The 23,538-nt window shown below is 36.0% G+C and overlaps 4 protein-coding genes across 8 annotated transcripts; 3 read left to right on the top strand and 1 right to left on the bottom strand.

Annotated features, from left to right (window-relative positions):
* The first annotated feature begins 1,047 nt into the window (after window positions 1-1,047).
* Window positions 1,048-7,544, top strand: LOC140823674 (CBS domain-containing protein CBSCBSPB3-like). Of its 3 annotated transcripts, none has more exons than XM_073185134.1 (14): window positions 1,048-1,320; window positions 2,109-2,277; window positions 2,536-2,668; window positions 3,239-3,409; window positions 4,539-4,608; window positions 4,699-4,812; window positions 4,941-5,007; window positions 5,409-5,514; window positions 5,586-5,644; window positions 5,883-5,989; window positions 6,072-6,208; window positions 6,692-6,780; window positions 6,865-6,965; window positions 7,127-7,544. In XM_073185134.1, the coding sequence occupies exons 1-14, from the start codon at window positions 1,184-1,186 to the stop codon at window positions 7,131-7,133; spliced, it is 1,467 nt and encodes a 488-aa protein (XP_073041235.1). In that variant the 5' UTR covers window positions 1,048-1,183; the 3' UTR covers window positions 7,134-7,544. The 3 variants fall into 3 exon arrangements, with proteins under 3 accessions (XP_073041235.1, XP_073041233.1, XP_073041232.1); XM_073185132.1 differs by having other exon boundaries at window positions 4,548-4,608; window positions 6,865-6,954; window positions 7,127-7,542; XM_073185131.1 differs by having other exon boundaries at window positions 1,049-1,320; window positions 6,865-6,954; window positions 7,127-7,541.
* Window positions 7,545-7,697: 153 nt separating this feature from the next.
* On the top strand, window positions 7,698-10,705 carry LOC140823673 (pentatricopeptide repeat-containing protein At5g14080). Of its 3 annotated transcripts, none has more exons than XM_073185129.1 (3): window positions 7,698-9,431; window positions 9,558-9,917; window positions 10,046-10,705. In XM_073185129.1, exons 1-2 carry the CDS (start codon window positions 7,775-7,777, stop codon window positions 9,875-9,877), a joined length of 1,977 nt encoding a protein of 658 aa, XP_073041230.1. In that variant the 5' UTR covers window positions 7,698-7,774; the 3' UTR covers window positions 9,878-9,917; window positions 10,046-10,705. The 3 variants fall into 3 exon arrangements, with proteins under 3 accessions (XP_073041230.1, XP_073041231.1, XP_073041229.1); XM_073185130.1 differs by having other exon boundaries at window positions 10,029-10,705; XM_073185128.1 differs by having other exon boundaries at window positions 9,558-10,705.
* A 6,550-nt stretch (window positions 10,706-17,255) lies between these two features.
* LOC140824805 (gibberellin 20 oxidase 2-like) lies at window positions 17,256-19,639 on the top strand. Its single transcript, XM_073186351.1, has 3 exons — window positions 17,256-17,840; window positions 17,953-18,277; window positions 19,164-19,639. Exons 1-3 carry the CDS (start codon window positions 17,290-17,292, stop codon window positions 19,455-19,457), a joined length of 1,170 nt encoding a protein of 389 aa, XP_073042452.1. The 5' UTR covers window positions 17,256-17,289; the 3' UTR covers window positions 19,458-19,639.
* A 2,160-nt stretch (window positions 19,640-21,799) lies between these two features.
* Window positions 21,800-22,652, bottom strand: LOC140824804 (uncharacterized). Its single transcript, XM_073186350.1, has one exon. It carries the CDS (start codon window positions 22,650-22,652, stop codon window positions 21,984-21,986), a length of 669 nt encoding a protein of 222 aa, XP_073042451.1. The 3' UTR covers window positions 21,800-21,983.
* Between the last annotated feature and the right edge of the window lie 886 nt (window positions 22,653-23,538).

The following is a 23,538-nucleotide window of genomic DNA, read 5'->3' as shown; positions in this document are numbered from 1 at the left end:
TAAGGTAAGAATGTGGATCACTCGGTTTCTTGAGTTTAATTCATTGCATGCCAGTTTTTCAACAGAAAAGTGGGGTCCGGAGTTACAGGATTTTCTGATATCAAGAAGGTCTAATCATTGTATTATTCAGAACACCGGTGTTCGGTGCTGATACACATTGTAAAATGGATACATACCTTATTATTTTAAAAGGAATTTTCCGATTTTCATATTTAGTATTAATTTCTCTATGGAACGGAAGAAGGGAGGGAGCGTAATCTATCTAAGAGGTCTAGTTTTGCAAAAGATCCAATTGTGAAAATCTCCCTCAATATGCATACTTGCACCGAGAAAAAGTTACGTACAATCAAATTTGGATAACAATTTTTATATAATAAAAATTTTAATACAAAAATTCTATTTATGAAAATCTCCAAAATCTTATAATATAATAACAAAATTTTATAATGTAATTATTTTAAATATGATTATATGATATATTTGTTGTGTTTTTAGTATTATTTTTATTTTGATATCATAGTCATTCACTTGTACTGAGCATATTAATATTATATTATTATTCTTCTGAATATTTGAAGAGATTAAATGCACTTTTTTCCAGGCAGATGGAATGCGTGTAAAGTGAATTTTAAGGATCTAGGATTGTTTCCGGAAAATCTAGGATTTCATATCAAACATGCCTAAATTTATTATACAATTATATTTTTTTTAGTAAAAAAGGTATTATAGTTTTCAAAAAATAAAAGTGGCGTTTAACGAGTAATAGATAAGGGTGCAAACAAAAATCCGAAAATTTAACTTTGATCGAAATTAATTTTATTTAAGTTTGATCTCGATTCGAAATTTGAAATTTTTAAATTTTTTTATTGGAATGCTCTAGATTAAGTTTGGTTCGTTCAAAATATTCGAACATACACGAACTATTTGAATTATTATTAGAAAATAAGTATTGAAATATTTTGAAATTTATTTATTTAATATATGATTATATTATATTAAAAGAATATCAAATTATTATAAAAATTGATAAAAAAATTATATGTTATAGTATTGGATTTAAATTCTCCCATGACAGATCATCGAGGGTGGTGATGTAGTGCAGTGTTCGATGATGAAACTGGTGAATCAGCGCTGATGATATTCAGATGAGAAAAGAAGAGAATAATTATTATTATTGAGGAAAATGAGTGGTCAAGAGGATCCTCCGGCTCCGAAACGGAAGACTGCGGCTCAAAAGCGCCATTCGTCCGCCGTTAAGCCATCGGAGAACGGAATCGCTGCCGATGGGTCCTACCCGAAGTCCACGTCGCCAACACAAGCGTAAGCTCCCCGAATTTGCATTTTTATTTTATTATTTTCTTTGGGTTCTTGTGTTGCATTTGCATTCTGCTTCAAATTTAAGAATTGATATGGATTGTTGAATGTAGAAAGAGTAAAAATTTGGATCTTGAAGGTGGGATTCTTCAGCTCGAGCTCGAACGGGATCACGTGATGACTTAAGAATTTTTTTGATCAAATGATGGTTCTTTCTTTCTTTTTCTTTTTAAGATATCCACGGATGTCCTATTTTGGTTATGCTATACGTGTTTAAATATTTCCCATATAAAAGATACTTCTTGGATTCTCAACTGATTACACGCATATCGAATAAAGTTTAAGCCCGATCCATGCATGTTAAGTTATCCGAAGGCTTGGATTACACGTGGTATATTTCATCCCGAGTTGCAGTTATAGCCTGGGTTATTGATGCAGCTTGGTTTCCGGTTATGGAAGTCGACAGTGTACATGCATGCGAAAATGCCACAGTTTAGTCACTTCTGTGATGTTCGGGGAATTTTGTGAAAAAAAATTTGTAACCCTGCTGTCAAATAGTTGAAAGTTGTCAAATTTAAATAATTTTGAATTTTTTCATGTTTGTGTGTTTTAATGAGTTTCGATCCTTTTTTTCTAAACAAAAACTTTTGTGTGTTTTAATGAGTTTCGATCCTTTTTTCTAAACAAAAACTTACTCTGGTGCAATTTTTTTATTGCGACTCCATTTTCTTTTACTGCTTGGTAGACTGTTGTTTGCTAATACGCTTGTTGATTATGTACATTTATATATGTAGCACTGTTGTTGGGGAAAGGACGGTGAAGAAACTGAGGTTATCTAAGGCACTTACGGTCTCTGAAGGGACCACTGTGTTAGATGCCTGTAAGAGGATGGCGGCGAGGCGTGTCGATGCTGTGCTGCTTACTGATGCTAATGGCCTTCTTTCGGGAATTCTAACTGATAAGGTCCTAATGTAACCAGCTTTGAATTTGTGATTAATCTGTTCACATATTTCCTTAGGTTGGGTTTTAATATGTAATTTGATATCACTGCAATGAAAATATCTTTCTGAAAGAAGGAAAATTATAATGCAATGTCACTGAAGTACCGCAATTTTTTGTCACATAACTAATCATCTTTCCGCGCCTAAAAATTTTAGTGGTATGCTGCATTTTATCGTGACCATGGTTTTTTATATTCTTATGTTAGTCTTTTGTGCATAGGATATTGTGACTAAGGTCATAGGTGATGAGTTGAGGCCAGAGCAGACAATGGTTTCAAAAGTGATGACAAGGAACCCAATATTTGTGAATACAGATACGTTGGCTATTGATGCTCTTCAGAAGATGGTGCAAGGTTGCTTTTTCTTTGCAATTTGTTTAGCTTGCTGGATTCTTCATGCACCCAGCTTGCCTTGGTTGTTGGTAAAAAATCAAAATCAAAATCTGAAGCTTTATGGACAATCTATTTAAACAACTGACATGATGCATAAAGAACTGGCAGCTTTAGCAGAATAATTCTACTGTACTAGAAAGCTGTTTCAGCTGCACAAAGGTTTTATTGTAATATAATAAAGAAGGCAAAAGGCAATCTTGCTCCGCGATGGGAAATCTGTAATTGTATGGGATAAAATATGATGTTTAGACTTATCACAAGATAAAAATGCCTTTCTTAATCACATCGTAATGGTGCTGCCCCACTAACTTGTACATTTGTCTTACATTAAGTCCTCAAATGTCATTGCGTTATTTTCATTTCTTCTAGAACCCAAACCAATTCTTTTTTTTTTCCTAATCTACTCTGTTACATTTCTAACACTATTTGCCAAGTTTTTATTTGTTAGACTTCTTTTATTTTGTCTTTCTAGCTAGATATATGAAAAATGTTATTCTTAGTACATTGCTTTGTCCTTTATTCCTTCAACAGGGAAGTTCCGACACCTTCCTGTTGTTGAGAATGGGGAAGTTATAGCTTTATTAGATATCACAAAATGCCTTTATGATGCCATATCAAGAATGGAGAAGGCTGCAGAGCAGGGAAGCGCCATTGCAGCGGCAATTGAAGGAGTTGAACATCAATTTGGATGTGATTTCTCTGGTTAGTTTATTGGTCCGTATCTAATAGTTGTAAAGTATCGATAATCATGTGGAAGGAAACTAATTATAGTTTACATGTATATCGTTTCTGATATTGGCGCATAGAAAGGTTGACATGGATCTGAAAATATCTGCTTCCATTTATCTCCATTTATTGCAGTGAGTGTTAATCCTTAAAGTGTAATTATGAATTGGTGATCATCAATGAAATAGCGCCTATTCTTTCTGTTGCAGGGTTATGTACTCAATGTAAGAAAATGTTGATAAAGCAAAACTTAGAGTGCTACACTCATTTACCAGTTTTTAGAATACGCTTATGACTATGGCTGAGTATATTTAATACACTAGGAAGAAGCAGTTTGTCTGCTTGGGGTATTTGACTAAGTTATTTAATGGCTAATTAGGTTTATTTATGTGGTAGTTGGCCAATGAACTCTGAATTTGGCATTGAGAAAATTAAGTCCAAGTTGTGAAGTTTGTGGCTGTTGAAACTTAAATTTACTTGGTCAAAGAACATGCACAGGTTCCAACAAACCCTTCCAAAAAAATGGCGACGTCCTTGTTCTAGCCCATTATGAGAGCATTCACAAGTCTATAATCGTCCCAGTGTCACCCAGTTGGGATTTCTATGCAACATTTAAGGTTTTTGTAGAATTTGTTATTGACTGATGGAACAACCTTGTTCCTAGTTATCTGATCTTGTATATGTTAGAGCTGAACTCCTTAACTGAGAGTATGAAATGTTTAAGCCCTTATCTCCCATTTAGAAGATAGTATACCTAATGGAAACGATCCTATGATCATTTCACACTAACTTTTCCAACCATTTTGGTATGGGTTTTGGAAATATAGTCATTTGTACTTCATAATTGTTAGTTTATACTGCATTACTTGATTAATTTTCTTTTTGTCTGTTTCTATCACTACATCTGATGCTTGATCCCAAGATGACAGTTGGTGTTTGAAATAATGTCCATTTAGTTTTGTAAGATCATCTCAAAGAACATTTTCACACATCTTGTTGATTATGTTGCATTACTTGTCTGATATGTTTTTCTATTTCAATACCAACTTGATGTTGACAGAAGTTTCTTTGTTCTTTTCTTTCTTCTACATCTCTATGCCATTAGCTTTTGTAGAAACATTGAAGGAGCTCATGTTCAAGCCTTCTTTATCAACCATCATTTCCGAAAATCATAGGTAGGATGGAACTTGTAGAGCATCCTTTTTTATCTCGTTGGCACTGGGTTTGAAGTTACTCAGTACTAACTTCATAGTATCACTATTCAGGGTTGCAACAGTATCTCCTTCAGATTCTGTTTATGATGCTGCTCAAAGGATGCAGGAATTTCATGTCAATTCTGTTCTTATAATGACAGGAGAAAAAGTTCACGGAATACTAACGTATGCCTTTTTGTGTCACAAATAAAATTTGTTTTGTAACATCGGAGAAACCTGTGGTGTAGATAATAATTGAACTGAGCTTTTTTTTTTTGTCATTTGTCATAGTTACTTTTGGGTGTTTATTGCAGTTCAAGGGACATACTCAAGCGAGTTGTGGCTCAAAATCTCTCGTCGGATCTCACCCTGGTGGAAAAGGTTAAAATCTCATTTTAATAAAGTTTATAATTTAAATAGTGTACTCTTTGTTTCATATCAAGTGACACACACAAGACTATCATAATATGTTACATATAAAGATATCAATGAGAGTAATGTAGAGTTAGTGTGGTCAAGTTTCTTTCCCGCCGGTTCTTCTAGTTTTTCAACTGGTGTCTTGTTTGTTACCCTTTTTAAATTAGTAACCGAAACGCACGATGAACAAAAGACTCATATTCGAACTTCGGTCAATTGATTTACTTTTTGCTTTCCTGAATTTTGTGGTTGAATTATTCTTGGAGCAAGTCCTTGATTGGGGACTCTTCTCATGTCGTCTGATAAAAAGTAACAGTTAATAGTGGAATGTGTTTCTTGAGTGTATGCTACTTCTCTTTCTCAAGGTAATGACCCAGGACCCTGAAAATGCAACTCTGGAGACTACAATTCTTGAAGCCTTGCGTGTAATGCATGATGGGAGATTTTTACATCTTCCAGTGGTGGGCAAAGGTGATCACCTCTTTTCACGACAGTGATGTTATTGCCACCTTTGAGTTTTTAATATTATTTTTCTGGGTCAGATGGAGGTATTGCTGCTTGCTTAGATGTGCTGCAAATAACTCATGCTGCAATTTCTTTGGTAAAGTTCTTCTCTCTGAATTGTGTGGAGTCGTTGCTGTTTCCAGTGCATTTTATACCTTTTTTTTATCAATGCCTTTGGAAAGTTGATATTTATAGTCATCATGAATTTTAGAACTCCTTGAATATGCTTTTATCAATAGTGAGAGTGCAATTTTTAAAATGAGTAGAAACTAGAATTTGTGAACATGATGCTCTCTCAGATTGTGTAGATAATAAAAATTTTATCTTTTATGAAGGCGAACACCGGTTCTGGTGCTGCCAATGACATTGCAAACACAGTGATGCAAAAGTTCTGGGATTCAGCCCTAAGTTTAGAGCCACCAGATGATTATGACACTCACAGGTCTTCCTTTATGGTTTCGATTAAACCCGTTGTATGAATGACCCATAGGAATGACTACTACACTTGTGTGTTTTTCATACAGTGAGACGTCAATGTCTCATTATATGGCATCAGATGGAATAGAACAAGCAAAGCCTAGATACACATCTCTTGGTCTTGGAAATTCATTTTCTTTCAAATTCGAGGATCAACAAGGACATGTACATCGATTGAATTCTGGTGAGTATGACAAACATATGAGTTGGCATTTGAGCTTCAATCTTGACAAAAATATGAAATTCATGCACTTGGATTTGTTGTGCATTGTCTCTTGTTTTAAGAAAGTCTTTCTCTGTTCGGAGATATGAGTTGGCATTTGAGCTCCAATCTTGACAAAAATATAAAATTCAAGCACTTGGATTTGTTGTGCATTGTCTGTTGTTTAAATAAAGTCTTTCTCTGTTCGGATGAGATATTTAATGTCATCTGTTAGCTGTGTAAACCAAAAAATTTGCTTTAAATCAGTTATTTTTAAGTTGGATTGATAATGCTAATAATATCAGTATCAAGTGGCGGTGGTCTGTAAGAGTTTTTTAGATTTCAATTAAATTAGAGAGTAAATGAAATTTAAACGCAGAACCAGGGCTTCTTGTTATAAGCATGAGTTTTAGATGTTCTGTTTGTTCCTACTTTCCGTCCTGTTATTACTTTCTACTGATTCAGGTGCAGATAATTTATATGAGCTTGTTTCTGCTATTATGCAAAGGGTGGGTGTGGATGAATCCTATGATCATGGTGGCCCTCAACTTTTGGTGAGTGCAAATACGTTAAATGATTACCATAATTGTTTTGCTTTAAATAGTTCTCGATGTCTTCTTTTTAAATTCTTTTTTTAGTATGAGGATGATGAAGGCGATAAAGTGTTGCTCACCATGGATGGAGATCTTGTTAATGCTGTTAACTATGCGAGATCAGCCGGACTAAAGGTGCGAGAATGGTACCTTCCCTGGAACATTTTGTAAAGAAATTCGTGGTTTTAAAAACTGAGAATGTATTCATAGTTTGATGATTTTTTGTTTGTTTGTTTGTTTGTTATTTAATCCTTTCAGTTATGCTAAGGTTATACCTCATAGTTGAACCAATCTGAAAATTTCCCAGGTTTTGAAGTTGCATGTGGATTACTCCAATGCAAGCGAGGGGAATCCCTCTTCTCATGCAGAAACTGCACAAAAAGCTGGAGCTATCGCTCTGCGCACCAGCATTTTTGCAGGGGCGATCGTTTTAACTGGTGTTTGCGTGTTGGTCTACCTGAAGCACGCTAAAAGGTGACACTGTACTTGGGATGATTCAGCACTCATGCTAATTGCTTGCCGGGGAAACAAGATTGTGATGTGCCACGGTGTAAATAACAAGTTACAGCAGGCAAAAACTAGTGATTTCGTGTTCCAGAACTGCCATTGTAATAAGCACTTGGCGGCCCAGTAGCTATGGGCTATGATTTCCATGAATTTTGGAATTGGGTAACCAATATTTATTCTAATAGGAGGTAATTTTTTAAGGAAAATTCAATAATCAAGGTTCTAATTATTTCTTAAGTCGTTTAACTTCAGATTTGGATCCTCTGTTGTCTTTGAAAACATAGCACCGATCCTGTGATCTTTTTACAACGAAACTGATTTCCAATTGAAAAATAAAAAACATACGAGTATAAATAACGTCAAATTTCCAATTTTGATGACATTTCATATTTGGGCAATGGCGGGATGTGGACGCTTTTTTTAGAAGTCTAACCACCACCCGATACCTATGAGGCGTCCGGTTTCTGAGTTGGCGACTGTAATAAGCCGAGCGCTTATCACCTCATCAGATCACAAGGTGTCGTCGCAGGCGTGGACTCCCGCTCTGGAGCAAACCCTCCACAGACTCGGTTGCCGGGAATCACTCAGCCCGACGCTAGTGGCAAGGGTCATCGACCCGTTTCTCCTACATCATCATTCTCTTGCGTTCGGATTCTTCAACTGGGCCTCCCAACAACCGGGGTTTTCTCATACCTCCGCCACTTACCGATCAGTCCTCAAGTCCCTCTCCATTTCCCGGCAATTCAATTCAATCGACAAGGTTTTGAAGCAGGTCAGAGTTCAGAAAGTCCCTCTTGAGCCGTCTGTTTATGGCTCGATCATCGCTTCGTTTGTTGCGGGGAAGAAAGTCCACTTGGCATTTACGGTTTTCTGCGAACATGTTCCCGACATTTTGTTGGTGGGACCAGAAATTTGTAACTCACTTCTCGCGGCTTTGGCTTCTGAAGGGAGTATGAAGAGTGCACGAAAAGTGTTTGATGAAATGATTCAGGGAGGTGTTGGATTGTGTACTCTTGGTTTTGGTGTTTTTGTGTGGTGGGTTTCTAGAAAAAATGGATTGGAGGAGGTTTTGAGTTTGTTAGATGAAGTCAGAAAGGTTGATTTTTCAGGGATTAATGGGTCAGTTATTGCATTGTTGGTGGTTCATGGATTGTGCATAGAGTTTAAAGGCAGAGATGCCGTTCTTGCTTTGGAAGAGTTGAGGAAAAGAGAGTGTAAGCCTGATTTTATGGCTTACAGGGTTGCTGCTGAGATGTTGCGTGAGATGGGAAGTGCGGCAGATGTGCATATGGTTTTAAAGAAGAAACGTAAATTAGGAGTGGCTCCAAGGGCTGATGACTACAAAGAATTTATTTTTAGGTTGGTTTCAGAAAGGTTGATCCGTGAAGCAAAGGAATTGGGGGAAGTAATTGTAGATGGGAACTTTCCAATCGAGGATGATGTCCTCAATGTCTTAATAGGATCTGTATCAACTGTCGACCCTCTGTGTGCTGTCTCGTTTTTAAAGTTCATGCTTGAGAAAGGAAGAATGCCAACTTTACTTACCTTGACAAACTTGAGTGAGAATCTTGGTAAGCATGAAAAAGGAGATGAATTGGTTGATATTTTCCAACTCTTGTCGGGAAAAGAGTATTTCACGAGTTTTGAGAGTTACAATATTATGATTTCACTCCTGTGCAAGGCTAGGAGGGTTAAAGAAGCTTATTCGGTTCTGCAGGAGATGAAGAAGAAAGGCTTTTGCCCAGATGTTTCATCTTATAATTTGCTTCTCGAAACGTGCTGCAGGGAGGATCTAGTACGTCCCGCTAAACGCCTATGGGACGAGATGTTTACTAGTGGTTGTGGTGGTAACCTGGAGACTTATAATATTCTTATTCGAAAGTTCTCAGAAATTGGCCAGATTGAAGATGCGTGTCACATGTTCAACCACATGTTTGGAAAAGGGCTGGATCCTGATGCTACATCGTACTTGTTCCTGCTACAAGGCCTTTGCCGGGCAAAAGATCTTGAAAAAGCTCTTGAAGTCTTCAACAAGTCAGTTGAACAGGATGTAACACTCGCAGCTACCCTACTGAATACATTTGTTCTCTGCCTTTGTAGAGAAGGTGATCTATCGACTTGTATAAACACTAAATTTTTGCCATCTTGAAATATGATTGCTTACTAAAAGTTATGTGCTTTTTATGTCATAATTCTGCATTTCCTTTTAATATCGTAAAATTCACCTGCAGGTTTTTGTAATCAAGCGTCAAAGTTACTGTGTGGTCTTTTATGTGATGTGAAATGTATAGAGTCCCATGTGATTTTGCTGACATGCTTGGCCAACCATGGAGAGCCTGCATTGGCATCAGAACACATAAAATGGGTTGCAGATAATTCGCAGGTTTTACTCCACGGTATTCAAACCGAACTATCGGCGTCACTTTCATCTTCATCAAATTCAGATCCAGTCCTATGGTTGTTAAGGGAAATGATAAAAATCTCCAAGGGTGTGCCGAAAAACGAATTGCCACCTGTCAAGATTAACTTTGATTCATATAAAATGATTTGAAATTTTCCTTGGTTGCCGATGACTACCAGACTTGCAACAGGTATATTCGCTCGCATTATTTTGCTCGTATCTTGTGCATTATGTGATTTTCGTTGTAAACCAATGAGATTTTCTCCAATAACCGAATGGATATGATCACAAAAAATCCTAGTTGGATATGAAAATCAGGTGATGGAATGAGGAAGAATGACAGGTTGGGTATTATATATTTTCACCACCACTATCCTACTAATAATGAAGGCGATAATGGTAATCGTCGATCGAAGTGGAGCGAGCAGAAACACATTTGTACAGAGGAAAAAGGGGAAAAAAATTCATTCAAGAAGCGTCTACGAAGCCTATGACCGAAAGGGTGGTTGAGAAGATGGGGAAATCTATGGTCCATGAGAAAAAAAAACTAAAGGATTATTTCCATGGGCTTGTAGGAGGTTTCTTGAGGCATATTTAATTTGGAGCTCTCCAAAGTCAAAAAACAAGAAAAGAGACCATTACTAGGATTGCTACAAAGCAACTGGGAAGGAAGAAGACTTTGAAAAAATCATGGTGGTGGAAACTGCTGCAGCACCACACAGAGGAGCCAGGTTTCATAATAAAACACTGGTTAGAAGAGAGATTGTTTAAAACACGTCCCAAGTCAACGTAAGATGATTTAGCTACAATTCACTTTCTATATGTTTTCTTATCCGTGGAATACTTGCACCAAATTATGCGTAAGAGTGATCATGATTGAAGATGATCTCGTTCAATAAACAATTTGTTCCTGATAATTTGATTTATTGAGGGAGACTATGAAATTATAAGGTTGAGGTTACGGTTGCACGCCCGGCCTCATACTTCGATATTGGTTCAGTATACATATTTTTTTTTTTTTTAAATTCATTCCTTTGCTAAACTGAAACTTGACAATATAAATAACTAAAATCGTCAAACAATAAACATATATGACCAAAATGGTTGTTTTTCCTTTTGAACACATACAACATCCCTCCTAAATGTAGATTTAGGAGTATATATATCATATCAAGACACAAAAAATTAAAGAAATGTTATATAGAGACAAATAGAGGATATATATATATATCATATAACATGGTACTATATTGTCTACGATTTTATCCCCTTTTTTCCTATTAAAAAGAACATGGTTTGAAATACAGCCGGCACCCACAGAGAATATGACCGTAGTCTTTTTTTTTTTTTAATATTGTATGGTAATTTTTACATGTATATTAATTGGATCACAATTCTAACACAACTTGTCACTTTTTTTCATGGTAAAATCTAATGATGTTGTTTGTAGTTTAGTCAATGACAAAAACTTGTGTGAGATAGTCTCACGGATCGTATTTTGTGAGACGAATCTATTTATTTGGGTTATCGATTTAAAATTATTAATTTTTATGCTAAGATTATTACTTTTTATTGTGAATATCGGTAGGATTAACCCGTCTCACAGATAAATATTCGTGAGACCGTCTCACAAGAGACCTACTCTTAATCAAAATGTCATAAGATATCCTTTTTGAATATTACAACAAATTGTTCACATATTTGATTTCACAACAAAGTTTCAGCAAGTCTTATTAAATACGTGTACCTATTTCCTTCTGTTTGTTAGCTTAGTTAGCTTTATGTACACTGAGTTAGTTAAGTTAGTTTAGGAGTCTTTGCCAGCTGTTTACAAGCTGTTTACAACTCATGTATATATTTGTATGATCGATCACTTTCATACAATACAAGAGAGAAGAATTCTCTTCCATTTTCTCTGGTTTTACACTTTATCCGCAATATGGTATCAGAGCAAATTCCTTGCCGCTGTTGTCCAAATTCCTAGATCTGGTGCGAAAGCATCGTTGATTCTTCAATCTTTTACAATCGGAAACTGATCGGTGATCATGCCGCCATCTGATTCGAGTTCCCAATCCAGATCTGTCGTGGATGATCCGCTCACTCCATTTTTCTTACATCATTCCGATAATCCAGGTATTTCACTCGTTTCTCAGCCGCTCACTGGAGAAAACTATGCCTCTTGGAGTCGGGCGATGCGTATAGCACTTTCGGTAAAGAACAAACTAGGATTTATTGATGGATCCATTCCTCAACCAGCTGAAACTGACCTTCCTCTACATGCTGCCTGGTGTCGTAGCAACAATGTTGTGATCGCATGGATTCTCAATTCCGTATCCAAAGAAATCTCAGCTAGCATTCTGTTTTCTGATATAGCGGCTGAAATTTGGAAGGACTTACGTGAGAGATTTCAGCAGAGCAATGGTCCCCGCATCTTTGAGTTACGACGCGCACTCTTCAATCTCACTCAAGATCAGAGTTCGGTTGCTGTATATTTCACAAGGCTAAAGACTCTGTGGGATGAATTGTCAAATTTTCGACCAGCATGTACATGCGGAAAATGCAGCTGTGGTGGGGTGCAATCCCTGGCCTCTTTTCATCATCAAGAGCACATTATGATGTTTTTACTTGGATTGAATGATTCTTTTGCTCAAATCAGAGGTCAATTACTGCTAATGGATCCTCTGCCACCAATTAACAAAATCTTTTCGTTGGTATCTCAAGAAGAACGTCAACGAACAATAAGCCTAACCCCTGCAACTGACTCACCTATGGCTTTTGCTGTGAAATCTCATCCCCCTAAGGTGCCTTCCTATGGTCAGGACCAACAGTCCAAGTTCAAATACAAGAGGCGAGATCGTCCATACTGCACTAAATGTGCGATTCATGGTCATACGGTAGACACATGTTATGAGATTCATGGTTATCCCCCTGGTTTTAAATCTCGGCCACGAATGCGAACTGATAGTCACCCTTATTCTACGCACTCCTCTATGGCCAATGTGAATCTTGTGGGGACTACTTCGGAAGTTGGGACTACTCCTACAGGCCAGTTCTTTCAAACTATTAGCCCTGACCAATATCAGCAATTGATGCAGATGTTTCAGTCTCATCTATCGGTTACCCCCACCAACAACAACACCAACACTACTGCATCTGATGTGAATTACACAACTCACACTGCAGGTATATGTCTTTCGGTTTCCATGCCACCAAATCTATCTTCAGGTCAATTTTGGATCATTGATTCGGGTGCTTCTAGTCATATTTGTCGCAATGCTGCTGTGTTTCAGTCCATGTCTAAGATACATAATGCGACTGTGACATTGCCCAATCAAACCACAATTTCGGTTGATTCCATTGGTGATGTTCGGCTCACTTCCAACGTTACACTTCGTAATGTTCTATATGTGCCTCAATTTAAATTCAACTTGCTCTCTGTAAGTATACTCACCACGACCTCCAACCTGGCGGTGCATTTTTATCATGATCATTTTGTTATTCAGGAAGCCAACTCCGAGAGGATGATTGGCAAGGGTAATCGCATTGGGGATTTGTATATTCTGGACCTGCATCAACTAGGTTCAGCTACTACTTCCTTTGTCAATAAAGCATCTGTACAGCTGTGGCACCAAAGATTTGGGCACCCATCGTTCAAGGTACTGGATTACTTACATGACATACTGCCGTATGATGCATCCAAACCATGCCCTTCCACTACATGTCAAATATGTCCACTTGCAAAACAAAAGAGGTTGCCTTTTGTTTCGAATAATCATGTTTCTTCAAATCCCTTTGATTTGATCCATGGTGATATTTGGGGACCTCTCAATGAACCGTCCTATTCCGGTCATCGATACTTTCTCACATTAGTTGATGATTGTACTAGATTTACATGGATTTTCCTATTGAAGTCAAAATCAGATGTAGCTCATGTCATTCCTCGTTTCTTTGCTATGATTGAGACTCAATTTCAATGCAATATTAAGTGTTTTCGTTCAGATAATGCCAAAGAATTATCCTTTTCTGATTTCTTTAATCAACGTGGAGTTTTACACCAATATTCGTGTGTTGAACGCCCTCAACAAAACTCTGTGGTTGAACAGAAACATCAACATTTACTCAATGTTGCTCGAGCCTTATATTTCTAGTCTCGCATTCCACTCACATTTTGGAACGAGTGTATTCTCACTGCTTGTTATCTCATCAATCGCACTCCGTCGAGTCTGTTACATGGCAAGACACCATTTGAGATGTTACATCATACTGTGGTGGATTACTCCAGGCTCAAAGTTTTTGGTTGCTTGGCATATGCCTCTACCTTACCTGCTGCTCGATCCAAATTCCAGCCTCGAGCACGTTCATGTGTATTTCTTGGGTATCCACCTGGTGTTAAAGGCTACAAGCTATATGATCTTGACAGCAAACACATTTTTCTGTCTAGGGATGTGGTCTTCCATGAAGACTTGTTCCCATTCCATAATCATGCACTTACATCGTCATCGATTGATCCATTTCCGGATATTGTACTCCCTATAGCTCGGCATGAGTCCTCAGTTGCCACTTCTCATCAGGATCATATCCTGGCACCATCCTCATCCTTACCTTTACCTCGTCGTTCCACTCGTCTTCTGAGACAACCATCATATCTCCAAGAATATCACTGCAACCTTCTGAAAGCTCCTGATCTCAACTCGAAGCATGATACACCATATCCACTGTCCAACTTCATCTCGTATGATCAACTAACACCGGCCTACAAAGCCTTTGTCCTTAATGTGTCCTCAGCACCTGAACCAAAATCCTATCATCAAGCTAACAAATACCCAGAATGGCAGCAAGCAATGGTTGATGAATTAGCTGCCTTGGAATGTAATAACACTTGGTCGATTGTGCCTCTTCCAGTTGGCAAACATTCAATTGGTTGCAAATGGGTATATAAGCTTAAACTTCATGCTGATGGCTCGATTGAAAGACATAAAGCTAGGCTTGTTGCCAAAGGATTCAACCAACAGGAAGGGATCGATTTCTTAGACACATTTTCTCCTGTGGCAAAATTAGTCACTGTTAAAGTACTTCTTGCTTTGGCAGCTTCTCAGAATTGGGATTTGGTTCAGTTGGATGTTAGTAATGCATTCTTAAATGGGGATCTATGTGAAGAAGTATATATGGACATTCCACAAGGGTATCGATTTCAGGGGGAGCTGGTCAATTCAAAGAATCATATGGTGTGCAAGCTTCACAAGTCTATATATGGACTACGTCAAGCCTCGAGACAACGGAACTCCAAGTTTTCCCAAGTTGTGCTCCAATTTGGACTGACTCAATCCAAATCTGATTACTCTTTATTCACTAAAGGATCGGGTTCCTCATTTGTAGCTTTATTAGTCTATGTGGATGATATCATCATCACTGGGCCGTCTCCTACGCTCATAGCTTCTCTAAAGCAATTCTTACATTGCCATTTCAAGCTTCGGGATATGGGCTGCCTAAAATATTTCTTAGGTGTTGAAATTGCTCGCTCTTCCACAGGCATTATACTATCTCAACGCAAATATGCTTTGCAACTTCTTGCTGACACAGGTTTTCTGGCCAGCAAGCCAGTAATGACACCCATGGATCCTAAGGCTCGCATGAATTCCACTGATGGTGAACCACTCGAGGATATCACTCAGTACAGGTGCATTGTGGGTCGCTTATTATACCTCACTTTTTCAAGGCCAGATATCTCATTTGCGGTTCACAAACTCAGTCAGTTTATATCCCAACCACGCACACCTCATTTACAAGCTGTCCATCATCTCCTTCGATACATAAAAGGGGCTCCTGGACAGGGGCTTTTCTTCTCAGCAACATCTCTCTTACAGCTGAAAGCATTCTGTGATGCTGATTGGGCTGCATGTGCGGAGTCTAGGAAATCAGTTACTGGTTTCTGTATATTTCTTGGTCATTCCCTTGTATCATGGAAGGCCAAGAAGCAAACAACCGTCTCTCGATCCTCAGTAGAGGCCGAATATCGAGCCCTTGCTACCACAGCAAGTGAGATTGTTTGGATGACTCAATTACTCTTAGATTTCTCTATCCATATGACTGCTCCCGCATCCATTTACTGTGATAATCAGGCTGCGGTGCATATCGCTTCAAATTCAACGTTTCATGAACGCACCAAACACATTGAAATCGATTGTCATTTTGTTAGAGACAAAGTACATGAAGGGATTATCAAACTTTTGCCAATCCGCTCACAACATCAGTTGGCGGACATCTTCACGAAGCCCTTACCCATTGCTCGCTTAGCCCCGCTACTATCCAAGATGGCTATAAAGGATCTTTACAAGCCAACTTGAGGGAGAGTATTAAATACGTGTACCTATTTCCTTCTGTTTGTTAGCTTAGTTAGCTTTATGTACACTGAGTTAGTTAAGTTAGTTTAGGAGTCTTTGCCAGTTGTTTACAACTCATGTATATATATGTATGATCGATCACTTTCATACAATACAAGAGAGAAGAATTCTCTTCCATTTTCTCTGGTTTTACACTTTATCCGCAATAAGTCTCGTTTTTTTTCTTTTTTTTCTAGCGACGAAAAAAAAAGGATTCAATGATCATTCGTTCACGGAAACAGAACCTATAAACTCTCCAAAGAATATTTTATGTACTATCCCGATATTTGCACAAAGGATTCTTGAATACGTAAATTTTTAAAATTATTGGCAATGACAAAAAAAACTAGGAGTAATTGAAGATAGAGACTTATGCAAAATATATATATATATATATAGAGAATTTTGTTTTGCTTGAAGAAAGTGACACAAGGGGAAGGGATAAAGGGGCGTAGGCCTCATTCGTCTCAGCTGTTGGCTCACAACACAATCTTCGACTATCCCAATGGACGGCCTTTGGCATTACTTTGTGTGTGTGTGTGTATATATATATATATAGTCCTCTCCCTGTCTATCTCAATCTATTTCACTAAAATCCTAATTTAATACGTAATATTGGTTTTTAGATAAGAGAGATTTCAATTATTAGTCCCAATTTTGTCACCACTAAAAATGATTAAGGGAGTCATGCTCAAATGTGTGTATGGATTGTGCCAAAGTAGGGCCTAGCTAATAGGGATAATGACGGCCTATTGATCGTTATTTATGTATAAGTATAAAATAAATAAAAATAATTTTTCGTTCAACTGACTTGTTCAATTCTAGGGTTTGGTTTATTAAAATTTCAAATTTTGGTCGCAGTGCACTAACTTTTAATATCGACTATTTTGATCAAATTGCTTATGTGCCATTTTTAATGGACCGAAACTTAAGATTAAACAAGTTGACGAAAAAAACAATTTTCGTAAAATAATTTTATATGTTATGGGAGAAAAAATTCGATCCATTTTTACTCAAATTAAATTTCAAATCGGCTCCTTGACATTATGCATTTTAAAAAATTGTAAAAATAAATAAATAAATAATAATGAGAATTAAAATAAATCTAACTCCATAAAATCCTATATTCCTACTATAAATACAATCTTTCCAACTTCAACTTACGAACCAAACAAAGCCAAAATGGATTCAAGTGCCTCCACCCTCATTCTCACTCCCCCATTGAGCCTCAAAACCATTAATAGAGAAAATGAAGCTCTACTTTTTGACACATCCCTTTCAGAAAAACAACCAAACTTCCCCAGACAATTCCTCTGGCCACATGAAGACTTAGCCTTTGCCTCTCAAGATGAACTCAAAGATCCACCGATAGACCTGAATGGCTACTTCAATCATGATCAAGAATCGGTCGGTTTCATGGCCAAACAAATCAGACAAGCATGTCTGAAACACGGCTTCTTCCAAGTAATCAACCATGGAGTCGACGAGCGTCTGATTCGAGCGACATATGAACATATGGATGCCTTTTTCAAGCTCCCTTTGAGCAGAAAACTCGGTGTGAAGAGAAAGGAAGGTAAATTTTGCGGATACTCGGGTGCTCATGCCGATAGGTATTCGACCAAGTTGCCGTGGAAGGAGACATTCTCTTTTGAATATAAGCATGCAAATGGCCCTGGCTGTGATGTTGTCAGCTATATTAACTTTGCACTGGGAAAAGATTTTGCAGAAGCAGGGTAAGATTTTAGATAAGTTTATATATATAATATATGAGTTTTTGCATGATATATATAGCAATAGATTAATGGATTACAACCTTCTTCTTTTTTTAATCATTTTCTTTCTCAGGTTGGTTTATCAGAAATACTGCGAGGCAATGGAAAACTTGTCCCTCATAATCTTGGAGCTGCTCGCGATTAGTTTAGGGTTAGAAGAAGGGTTTTACTATCGTGATTTTTTCGAAGACGGGAACTCTATAATGAGGGGAAACAACTACCCACCTTGTAAAGAAGCTGGCCTCACCTTCGGCACGGGGCCTCATTCCGATCCAAATTCAATAACAATACTTCATCAAGATCAAGTTGGAGGGCTCGAGATCTTCGCAGACAACAAATGGCAGACCGTCCGGCCAAGGGCCGACGCCTTTGTTGTCAACATCGGCGACACTTTCATGGTAAGCACTTATCCTACTATCGTATCTTGAATTTTATTCAACATGTATAGTATATATGGATCATGCATGTGCTCTATCAGGGGATTAAAAGGTTCATATAAAATATTGGCCCGCTGAAATTGCAATCTCCTTGTCACATACCTATATATATACAGATATATACGTATGTGTAACAATTAAACGAGTATTATTAGATGCTAAAAAACAAAGATGGGACGGGACCATCTACACTTAACTTTTATTACAATATATGATTACAAATTATAATTTTGGAAGGACCAAAGAAAATTAAGCCCACCATATATATATGTACGAATGCTTTAAATATTCTACACCAAACGACATCCCTTTTAGGTATGTACGTGATATGAAAACAACAGACAACAAGCTTATTTCTTTTGATAAACAAGACAGAACATAATCAATAATAGAATATATATATATATATATATATATATATATATATATATATATATATATATATATATATATATATATAAAGTTTCGAAAATAAAACAAAATGGGCTAGCTAGCTAGTTATGTTGAATCATTGGGGGCTTAAGAATATTCAGCCATCCTCTCAAAATGGATCTGTATAGTGCTTTTTGTCCATTCTTTTATCCAAAATGTGTGTATTTTGAAAAGTAAATTTCTTCCACTTTCTTTAAAAATACATTTGAGTCATGTTTCTTACTAAAATTTCTATGACTATGCTTAATTAACCTGCAAGTACACTTGCATATTTTTTTATGCATCGACCATCGACTGTACTCGCACGCATGAGAACACGAACCTGTGCTGATATTTTTGCATGCATGTACCTAAACCAGTTCATATATACACTTTATTCATGTTTTTTTTTGGGTATGTATGTATGTATGTATAGGCCTTATGTAATGGAAGATACAAGAGTTGCCTGCATAGGGCAGTGGTGAACAAAGAGAGAGCGAGAAGATCATTGGTGTTCTTTGTGAACCCTAGAGAGGACAAAATAGTGAGGCCCCCGAAAGATCTGATTCGCAGAGATGAGGCAAGGCAATACCCAGATTTCACAAGCTCGGATTTGAGAGAGTTCACACAAAATCATTATAGGGCGGACACTACTACCCTCCAAAACTTCATCAATTGGCTCCATTCCAACCACAAACATCATCTTTCATGTCAAATAATGCATTTATAAATTTACTTTCCGGAAAATAATCAATTTAGTCTTCTAAATTATCATGTGCTCTGGTGTGACATCCTAAAATATTGACGTGATATTGGAAAATTGATGATGTGTCTAACGACGTATTAGAAAACATGACTACCTCACGACTTTGAAAGATTAGATGACCAAAACAGGAAACAGACAATTCAGAAGACTAAATTGATTATCTTCTCTTTTATTTCGCAATTAGATGACCAAAACAGGAAATAGACGCAATCAGTGGCGGAGCCACATGCGTGGTCCAATTTTTTTTAAAAAAAAATTATATGTAAATTTTGAAATAATATGATATTAGTTCGAGTAGATCAATTTAAAATATTAAAAGATTCTAAAGTTTAAACCCGAACGGAGTCATATTTCTGGTTCCGCCATTAATTACACAACCATGAATTTTCCCTGTAATATTGGTTCAAGTTAAACTTTTGTGACATATTGTTGTTCTACATCGGCATAACTATGTTTTACGAATTATAAACGAGAATTTGGTTGTCGGGATTATTCAATAGGATTAGCAAATACGATAGGTCAATCATCAACTTTCTTGAAAAGATGGCATAATAAATAATAAATCCAAGTATATATATATGCACAAATACGATAAATAAATATAGGCAAAACGACATTAATGTAAATCACATTTATTAGTCCCTCACATCGTTAATTAGGATGAATTTAAGGCACGGATTTTTTTTCAAACAAAATAATTTAATATTGACAAACTATTGATTTATTGGGATAATTTAAAATTTAATTATTTTAAATTCATTTATCTAATCAAATGCTCAAATTCAAAAGTGCTTAAATTTCTTTTATTATATATAAAGTAATATATTAAAATTTCACATTAAATGAAAGAAATACCCACCTTTTCAATTAAACAAATAAACACGAAATAATCAAATTTATATCAACTAAGAAATTGGATCTAACCAATATCAATATTATTTTACCTAAAATAAGGTTTCTATTTCCCATTAAATAATTTATTGCACATTTTAAATCATCGAATATTACTTTATAATAATTCTACCACAAAATTTAATTCAAAATATAGATACATGTATTAAGATATGCCCGATGTTATCTACATAGTGTAGGCAAAATTTGCACCTGATGTGGACATAAAGGAGTAATTATAACAAAGAATTAACCAATTTCACGACATTGAATGACAAATGTCTTGGGATTTTTTTTGCTGTCTTCGTTATCTAAATTCTTCACCAAATTTTGTGCTTCTTCATGCAAAAATTCCCTTTGCTTTGCATCATCATCATCATCATCATCATCATCATCATCATCATCATCATCATCATCATCATCATCGGAATCATGATGAAATTTTATATGTTTGTTTGCACGTATTCTATTATGATCATGTTGTTGGTCAATCCATGATTTTAGTCTATTAAGTTACATCTTTAATAATAATAATAATAATAATAATAATAATAATATTAACCTATCCCTTTTCAGAAGCTCTTTTAATGAAAATCTACTTTTGATTATATATGTTTAACTATTCGCTTCCATCTTTTAATTTTTTATAACTTTTTTTTATGTTTGTGTTAACGTGATGCTATACACATTGACGTTTGCATTTTACTAGCGTTCGCAACTTAGGGATACACATATCTGGTTAGACAAAAGTCATGGAAAGAATTTTATAACTGGTTTTTAGGGTAAAATAAATTGACATATCCCATGTTTCATGGAAATTATAGACATTGTACATTGGAATTTGACTTTTATTTTGTTTATTTTTAAACAATATTAATTTGTTGGTACAGTATTCGAGGGGAGAATTTATGATTGACACATTTTGTCACGTCCGGACACAGGTCCACACAAACACAATTAAACGCTGAGCTCTTGCAATTACTTCATATCGATTGTCGTTAATTCAAGTTGTTATGAAAATCTATTGTAGTCTTTTTTATCGACCAATTCTAAACATATTTTTCTAACTCGTGGGACAGAAGCATATATCACACATTTTACATGACAATCTGAACATGGAAAGGTAGAAATTTGAATAAATAAAATAAATTATTCAAGCCATTTTCAATCAAAGATAATAAATTATATGGAGCTCATGAAAATCAGAGTTATCCAAATTAGTGACCAGAATCCAAAATCTATCACTGTGAATTCATTGAAAGTGCCTCAAGATTCGACAAATTATATTCTACAATCCATGTATATTATATTTATTTAAAAATAAATTAAATTCCTATGCATGAATTATATTCTATAATTCATATTCTTCATATTACCAAGTATTTGTTCCATGCATTCATTCTTATCAGAGTTCTGATACATCGTAAAAATGTGCAAAGAGGAGCAAGATTGTGCACAAACACATGTGATAAAAATGAATCTACTATATTATATACTGTCCTGTATGTATATACTACATTGTATTAAATCAAACATTCTCCGATCCTATGTCATAAAATACGTACAAAATCAAAGCACAAAACTGTTCTTTCATGAAATTTACCAAGGGCCGTCGATGTTGTCTTGTTGAGGCAACGTCGAATTTTGAGAGAAGGACAAGGGAAAAGCAGGATCATTCGACACAAATGGAGGTTGAGAGATCATATTTGTCGAACCATACACACTGTTATTATACGCCACATTTGACTTTGGATCATGTTGTTCCAAACGTTGTTGTTTAGGCACGTTAAGCTTCTCTCCTTCGATCTCCCTATACTTTGTGAGATATAGTTTTAGAGGGTTTACATAATCTTCGAATCCAAGAGTCATGATCGCCCAAAGAATATCGTCCCCGTTAATGGTCTTTCTCTTCTCACGTTGGCATTTCTCGGATGCCTCCCCCGTGACGAAGCTAATGAACTCGGAGACACATTCTTGGACGGTTTCTTTGGCATCCTTGGAGATCTTACCGTTTCCGGGGATTACTTTCTTCATGATGCGGCCTACGTTGGCTATCGGGAGGAATCGGTCCTGTTCTTTGTTATTGTTGTTGTCGTTGCTGATGTTGTTGGTGTCTTTAGGCGATTTGTTGGCATTTGAAACATTGCTACTACTGATATTTGTGGGGAAAGTGGTGATGTTTTGAGTGTTGGAATTTGTCGTTTCTTGGTTGATTCTAAAGGGTCTATTTGGAGGGCTCTCATATTCGTTGTCCCTAGCTCTTTTCATGTCTTTGATTAAAATAAATTCTCCAAGTTTTGGGTTTTTTTTATTACAAGGGTTGAGATAAATGGCATGAGAAGCATGAAAATATGCACAATAATAGCAAGGTATATGGCTTGTATCATTTCTAACAACGAGTCCCCTTGACTCGCTCTCATCCATAAAGGGTATTCAAGTAATTTCACAAGGCGGAGTGATAAAGATAATGGCATTTCTGTACTGTAAGAATGCATTTGGATTTAGAAACCCACAAAACTTTGTCCTTATGTTGTAATAAAAAGAATCTTGTTACTTATTTATTTGCGTTTAAAATTCAAAAAACGCATGTTCTTCAAATATAACTTACAAATACATATAAAGCAACTTAAATTTCAAAGTATGTTACTATGTTTTTGAGTATCACTAAAGGTGTCATATATATTACTAGACTAGGAATGTACACGCGCGATGTACGTAAGTGACTAATAATGAAAAATATAATCACGAGAATTAGATAATGTTTAAAGTCGTTTGAATAACATCATGTTTATAAGTATTTATCAATCTAAACATATCAAAACACAATACATAAAAATACATCATGACAATAAATCATATATATTTACTTATTTATATGATATTTTTCAATCCGCGACATAATACAGCTCTCTTAAATGATAAATCAACAAAAATATTTTTCTATCATTCAAAACGGAAAAAACAATAAAAATAAAATTAACAATATAGTGAATTTTACCAAAAGCTAAACTAAAATTTACTTAAATAGAGTACACGTAGACAATAGATAATGAATCACAAAAATTGACTAAGAAATGTAAATAAATAATTTTTTTACATAAAATTTAGAAAATAAAGAAGAATGTGAATTAATGTCCAAATCTATCTAAGATGG

This window comes from Primulina eburnea, chromosome 2 (assembly GCF_022965805.1).
Source record: "Primulina eburnea isolate SZY01 chromosome 2, ASM2296580v1, whole genome shotgun sequence".
Taxonomy (NCBI): domain Eukaryota; kingdom Viridiplantae; phylum Streptophyta; class Magnoliopsida; order Lamiales; family Gesneriaceae; genus Primulina; species Primulina eburnea.
Note: the sequence above shows the minus strand (reverse complement) of the source record. Positions and strands in the feature narration are given on the sequence as shown.

Excerpts from the sequence above, each read along its gene's own strand:
- LOC140823674 (XM_073185131.1), top strand. The coding sequence starts at position 1,184 with ATGAGTGGTCAAGAGGATCCTCCGGCTCCGAAACGGAAGACTGCGGCT. Across the intron at positions 1,321-2,108 it reads TCCACGTCGCCAACACAAGC|CACTGTTGTTGGGGAAAGGA; the intron begins GTAAGCTCCCCG and ends TTATATATGTAG. Across the intron at positions 4,813-4,940 it reads AAAGTTCACGGAATACTAAC|TTCAAGGGACATACTCAAGC; the intron begins GTATGCCTTTTT and ends TGTTTATTGCAG.
- LOC140823673 (XM_073185129.1), top strand. The coding sequence starts at position 7,775 with ATGAGGCGTCCGGTTTCTGAGTTGGCGACTGTAATAAGCCGAGCGCTT. Across the intron at positions 9,432-9,557 it reads TCTCTGCCTTTGTAGAGAAG|GTTTTTGTAATCAAGCGTCA; the intron begins GTGATCTATCGA and ends ATTCACCTGCAG.
- LOC140824805 (XM_073186351.1), top strand. The coding sequence starts at position 17,290 with ATGGATTCAAGTGCCTCCACCCTCATTCTCACTCCCCCATTGAGCCTC. Across the intron at positions 17,841-17,952 it reads AAAGATTTTGCAGAAGCAGG|GTTGGTTTATCAGAAATACT; the intron begins GTAAGATTTTAG and ends TTTCTTTCTCAG. Across the intron at positions 18,278-19,163 it reads ACATCGGCGACACTTTCATG|GCCTTATGTAATGGAAGATA; the intron begins GTAAGCACTTAT and ends ATGTATGTATAG.
- LOC140824804 (XM_073186350.1), bottom strand. The coding sequence starts at position 22,652 with ATGAAAAGAGCTAGGGACAACGAATATGAGAGCCCTCCAAATAGACCC.